Source organism: Arachis hypogaea, chromosome 19, assembly GCF_003086295.3.
Source record: "Arachis hypogaea cultivar Tifrunner chromosome 19, arahy.Tifrunner.gnm2.J5K5, whole genome shotgun sequence".
Lineage (NCBI taxonomy): Eukaryota > Viridiplantae > Streptophyta > Magnoliopsida > Fabales > Fabaceae > Arachis > Arachis hypogaea.
In genome coordinates, this window is record NC_092054.1 from 132,074,294 (window position 1) to 132,080,281 (window position 5,988).

Sequence of the window (5,988 nt, forward strand, 5' to 3'; positions counted from 1 at the left end):
TTCGGTCTTCTTAGTACTTGTACCATGTGGACTTTCTGTGACGGATAAAAAAATAAAATAAAATTAAATAATAAATATATTATTGTTAGATAATTACATAATATCAATGACCATATCCTTTTTGAAAGACTCTTTTCTCAGTTTAACAAAATAACCAAAGAAGCTACATATTGGTCTATTGCCACGCTCTACCTCCAGTATTAACGTACCTGAATGGATATGAATCTAAACCTTTGGTGTGTTCTGATCATGTATAATTCCTCAGAATAATAATAATAATAAAAGAACACATATATCGTTTTATGAATTTACCAAATTTTCGAAACGAAAATTAACATGGAATGGAGAGACTAATATCTAAACACAACGAAAATGAAAATAAGCAAGTGAATGCATGAAGAATTTTTATCGCCAACATACAACATCCATTATTGGATCATGATGAACTAAGGAATCTAAAAGGAGACAACTAAATACCAGACAAGCTTTGGGGTGAAAGCCTCATCAATCATGATGAAGGTGCTACTGTAGAAAAGTCAAACAAGCTTCTATCAAGAAAACTAAATATATTGAGCATATATTCGATAAATGAATGAATTATTTAAAGATCTGATTATGCAAACATCCAACACATCAATATTGTATAAAATGTTGGATTTTTCTCATATATAACATATATTAGGATTTTTAATGCACAAGCTAGTCAAAATCAACCCTTATAAGATGAGTCAGCCATGGAATCCCAACTCACACTCACAAACATATGCTAAGCAGTGAAAGAAGACCTAAACCTAAATAAAACCACAACTGGTAGGAAAGGAATGCAAGACAAAAGAAGAAAATTTACTAGAGAAGCCTTGCCTACAACAATTAATAGGTAATTCAATCATAGCATTCTTCATTGCATAAATTGGAGTACTGGACACTAAAATTCAGCCAAAAAAAATCTAACCCCTCGAAGTCAACTACTTTGTCCCTAATCATTTCCCACACAATTTCTGTTACTCAACACTAACCAGATTGAAGGATCTGAGATTTCATCACTTGAAAAGCCATGAACCTTCAAATTTGATGATGCACTTCCCAGAACACACAACATAACCGAACAATGTTCGTTCCTTAGCCATGAACACTTGTGCACCTCTCAGAAACGCAAATACAACACCTCTCCAGCACACAATAGGACTGAATGACGCTCATTCGTTAGCCATGAGTGGACACTTGGCTCCACTTCAGGACTGGTGCATCACTCCTGTACAACACAATTGCAAATACAGGGGGAAAATGATTATGCCATTGTCAAAGCTTTTACTATCACACTACCACTACTATTACTGCTACCCACTATTAAGTGACCAACCCAGGTCTCAAACTGTTATTAGAAAACTACACCTTATTTCTGCTTGTTGCAACAATTAAAGCATGTGGCTACAGTCTACACAATAATTTTTCCTACAACAGAAAAGCATCCAGAAAGAGCAAATTGAGGAAAGAAAAAATGGAAAAGCAAACAGAATGGCAACGCATATATAGATAAATGCATCAAACCATCATATTAGGTGAAATATAATACTATAGTTGAACAACTACTACAAGAACTGATGAAAATCAACTAATCTCACAAGCACGCAATTTAAAGCTACACACAAAAACAACTAAATAGGAAGTAGCTACTAGTATCTCTTCAACCATACTACTTATTATAAACTATGAAAGCAGATACTGCAAAGTGAAAACCAATGGGATTCAAGCAATTCAACCAATCCCGTTGTGTATCGATATCGAGCTTGAGTCACTCCTTTACTGCTAGGAAAAATTCATTAGGTCACAATTTAATATTAAATGCCACAGATCCACAAGTCGAAGTCCAAGATCCAGTAAGTGATTTTACTGTCAAAATTACTCCTATTCGGCTCATCAAGACTGAGCACCACCATATCCAGCACCATAACCAACTTGCCCACCATGAGCCCCCTGAGAAGTCCCATAGTTTCCAGAACCTTGAGCTTGTTCAGATCTCCAACCAGCATTTCCATAACCTGAATTTCCATTAGCCTCCCCATAGCCACCGCCCATATAGCTGCCGCTGCCACCACTACCTTGTAGTTCACTCCCACCAGCACCGCTGGCATTGCTATTCGGGGTACTCCCAGTACGCCCTCCAACAGCACCATATCCACCGGGGTTCCCATAAGAACTATCACTTCCACTATACCCACCGTACCCGCCATATCCATATCCTTGATTCCCATATCCAGCAGCTCCACTGGGGGATTGACCTGCAGTTGCTGAACCAGGGCCACCACCGACAGAGCCAGCACCACCACTTGGTGCACCCCATGCAGCTGTGTTCCCATAGCCCATAGACCCATAACCAGAAGCAGCCTGAGCTGGCCATGAAGTCCTTGGACCACCTGGTGGACCACCGGCATAAGCAGCATTAGCAACATTTGGATTCCCGTATGCTGCCCCAGCTGCTCCACCATACCCAGCAGCAGCACCACCATAACTTCCGTATGCACCATAACCCATGCCATTATTAGCTGGACCATAGCCATATCCAGGCGCACTATAGCCAGCAGAACCGTAAGGTGGAAAACCACCTGCAGTGCTTTGAGGTTGCATATACCTATTAGAATCCATACGGCCATCATAAGCATTCTGGTTGCCACCAGATGACCCATAACCCTGATAGCCTCCAGCACCGCCGCCACCACCGCCACCACGGCCACTTGCACCGGGATTGGCATCTTTTGGAAGTGCACGCTTCACTTCTACTTGCTTACCATATAAATCATGAAAGGTCTTGTGCAAAACTCTATCAACTGCCTCTTCAGTGTCAAAAGAAATAAAACCAAATCCACGTGGTCGTCCAGTATTCTGGTCGAACATAACTACTACGTCAGTTACATGACCATACGACTCAAAATACTGACGAAATTTTTCCTCAGTCAGTGTGGGAGGTAACCCTCCAACAAATATCTTTTTCGTCCTCATATTTCCACCATTTCCACCAGAATTCCAACCAGAGTGGGAATTTCCACCTCTGGAAGTGACAGAAATTTGTTGATCCTCTCTTGATAAGGCCCTCTTAGCATCAACCTGAATATGAGAATTACAAGATTATAAAATCAGTCACTAGAAAGGCCTATATATTGATTATGGAAAAGAAAAAAAAAATAAGTATCACAAATTGACCTGTTCTCTACATTTATTATTGAAATTCAAAAATAATCCTTTAGGCTGGGTTACAACTCATGTTTCTAGAAATTCAGAATATCAGACAAATCAAGAATAGTCAATCAATGGCATGCTATTCAATAAGAGCAAATGACCATAAGCAGAAGCATTTTGTTGAAGGAAATGGATCATAGAATCGCACAACTCAAAAGACATTTAATTCTTTTTCTTTAGTCTGGGTTACAACTCATGTTTCTAGAAATTCAGAACATCAGACAAATCAAGAATAGTCAATCAATGGCATGCTATTCAATAAGAGCAAACGACCATAAGCACAAGCATTTTGTTGAAGGAAATGGGTCATAGAATCGCACAACTCATAAGACATTTAATTCTTTTTCTAGAGAAACCGAACTGGATTTCAAATCTCACATCTCAACATTAGTCTCATCAGGCATAAGCATAAACAAGCACCACTAGCCTCAACTATATCAGTTGACGATTGTAAATGATATTACAAATTAGCAGTTTAATGTGCATCCAACTAAAGAACTAGTATTAATTTCCTTCTTTAAATAAAAAACCATAAGTATGATTTCTCCTTTTTCCTGCACAACAGAAGTACATAACACCAATAATAGTGTTCTCAGTAAAGCGTATCTAAAATTAAGATAATGACCAAACCATGAACAAAAAAATTAGGAACATGTCAAGGCCAAAAAGAAAAAACAATTCACAGGTCATTCAAAATGAAAATTCAGAAAATCCCAGAAAGCAAATACTGCAAAAAAAGCCAATAGAAACCCTAAAATAAAAGCAACTCAAACTAAGATACAAAATCCACAACTAACTGGATTCCAATAAAACCAGCAATTCAGAAGCAACAAAGACACTATCAAAATTGTAACACTTAAATAACCACTGATACCCTAATTTTTTCCATAGAATAAAATGACGGAAACCCAACCTAGACCGAGGAACAAAGGGGTCAAAGGGGGTTATGGCAAGAAAATGTCAAAAAAATAAGAAGAGAGAAGAAAAGAGGGGAAATGAGGGTTTTTAACCGTTACCGTTCTACCATCGATGACGTGCTTATCTTGGAGGACCCTGTCGAGAACAGAGGGATCGGCGAATTCAACGAAGCCGAAGCCTCTGGGCTTGCCGGTGTTCTTATCCCTCATAACGGAGGCGTTGGTGACGTCACCATAGTTGCAGAAATGGTCTTTCAGCTTGTCCTCGTTGGTGTCCCAAGAAATGCCCCCGATGAATAGCTTCCCCTGATCTGAATCCATTCCTTTTCCTTTCTTCCTTTCCCCCTCTCTCTCTCTATCTCTTTGTGTGTATATACGAAACCGTAATATACGAGTTGGAACCTGGAAGGAAGAAGGGAGGGTTTGTGGAGAGGGAAGAAGGGATTTTTGGGTTCGGGAGGGAAGAGAGAGGGTAGAGGGAGGGTGTGGCTCAGCTGATGAGTTAGTGTTGTTTTTGTGTCGTTCAGTCTTGAGTGTGAAACACACAGAAACGCTGTTACAAACGAGCGACTTGAAAAGGTTTTTGTCTTCTTTATGCCACGTTTAAACACTTTAATATTCTGTCCAGGAAAAAAAAAAAACTTTAATATTAAGTCTTAATTTTTTTTTAACTTTAGAAAAATTTTCTGAAATAAAATAAAAAAAAAAATTATTTTTATTTACCGAAAACTTTTTTTTTTGAATGTTGGAGCAAGTTCGCCCACTACATCAACTTGCTTAATTTGATGAAGTTAGTCCATTGTATCGGCGAATTTCATGAAAAATGGAGAGTTTGCCACTAGCACAGTAAATTTCATATCGCCGTAAAAATCAAGTAGTCTCACTCATTTTTTTACTTTTTTATGTTCGACGAACTCTCTTCTTCTCATTTTCATCTTTATTCTATCATCTCCTCTCAAGTAAAATTTCAAGTAAGTTATCTAAACTACTTTTTTGTTTTTAATTAATTTTGTTATGATATTATTTTATTAAATTTAGAATAGAATTTTTGATATAATTAGTTAGTAGATATTAATAAAATAATAATTATATAGACTTAATTAATTAAAAATATAAAAATAATTATTTATTAATTATTTAAAAAATATAGGAATTATATTTTCTGTTATTTACCTAGAAATATAAGAATAATTATTCAAAGTTAGTACTTTAGAAATCAGTATAAAAGTTATTTATAATTAATTGTTTAGAGATATTTTATTAACGGTTTAGAATAATATATTAAATTATTTAGTGCTTTTTGAATTTTTTGTGATTTAAAAATTATTAATATTAATTTTATAAATATTTTATTTTAGATATTTTGATGGTCAAGAGCTAGTAGAAAGTATCTTTTTGTACATAATAGGAAGTATCTTTTTGTATTAATGATATTAAATTTAAATCTTTAATAAGAAGTATGGTTCTTTCATTAATGAAAAACTAGAGAAAAACTCGAAATAGCCTCTGACAATTACTTCGAAAGACAATGAGGTCTTCGAAAAAAAAAAAAAAACCCAATTTGACTCCTGACAATTACCTCGAAAGGACGAGGCCCCTATGCCAAAGAAAAGTCAATGTTATTTTTTTTTGGCACAGGGGCTAATCAGTCCCAAAAAAATATTAGGGCCAAATTGAGTGTTTTTTCTTCTTGGGGGCCTTGTTGTCCTTTCGAGGTAATTGTCAGGGATCGAGTAAGGTATTCACTCAAAAAACTAATAGAAAGTGTTAAAAATTAACTCTTAATTAATCAACATTAGCTAATTTCAGAATTTAAATTTATGATTTAAGATTTAGA

The 5,988-nt window shown here is 36.1% G+C and overlaps 1 protein-coding gene across 1 annotated transcript; it reads right to left on the reverse strand.

The window, feature by feature from the left end:
- Nucleotides 1–1,530: 1,530 nt before the first annotated feature.
- Nucleotides 1,531–4,903, reverse strand: LOC112777431 (heterogeneous nuclear ribonucleoprotein 1). The gene is made up of 3 exons (XM_025821810.3): nucleotides 4,875–4,903; nucleotides 4,251–4,771; nucleotides 1,531–3,102 (listed from the first exon to the last, which is right to left on the reverse strand). The coding sequence occupies exons 2-3, from the start codon at nucleotides 4,470–4,472 to the stop codon at nucleotides 1,918–1,920; spliced, it is 1,407 nt and encodes a 468-aa protein (XP_025677595.1). The 5' UTR covers nucleotides 4,473–4,771; nucleotides 4,875–4,903; the 3' UTR covers nucleotides 1,531–1,917.
- Between the last annotated feature and the right edge of the window lie 1,085 nt (nucleotides 4,904–5,988).

What these genes read in the sequence shown, in the direction of transcription:
- LOC112777431 (XM_025821810.3), bottom strand. Translation starts at nt 4,472, where the DNA reads ATGGATTCAGATCAGGGGAAGCTATTCATCGGGGGCATTTCTTGGGAC. An exon ending in ACGTCATCGATGGTAGAACG is followed by an intron (nt 3,103 to 4,250) that starts GTAACGGTTAAA and finishes TCTCATATTCAG; the next exon opens with GTTGATGCTAAGAGGGCCTT.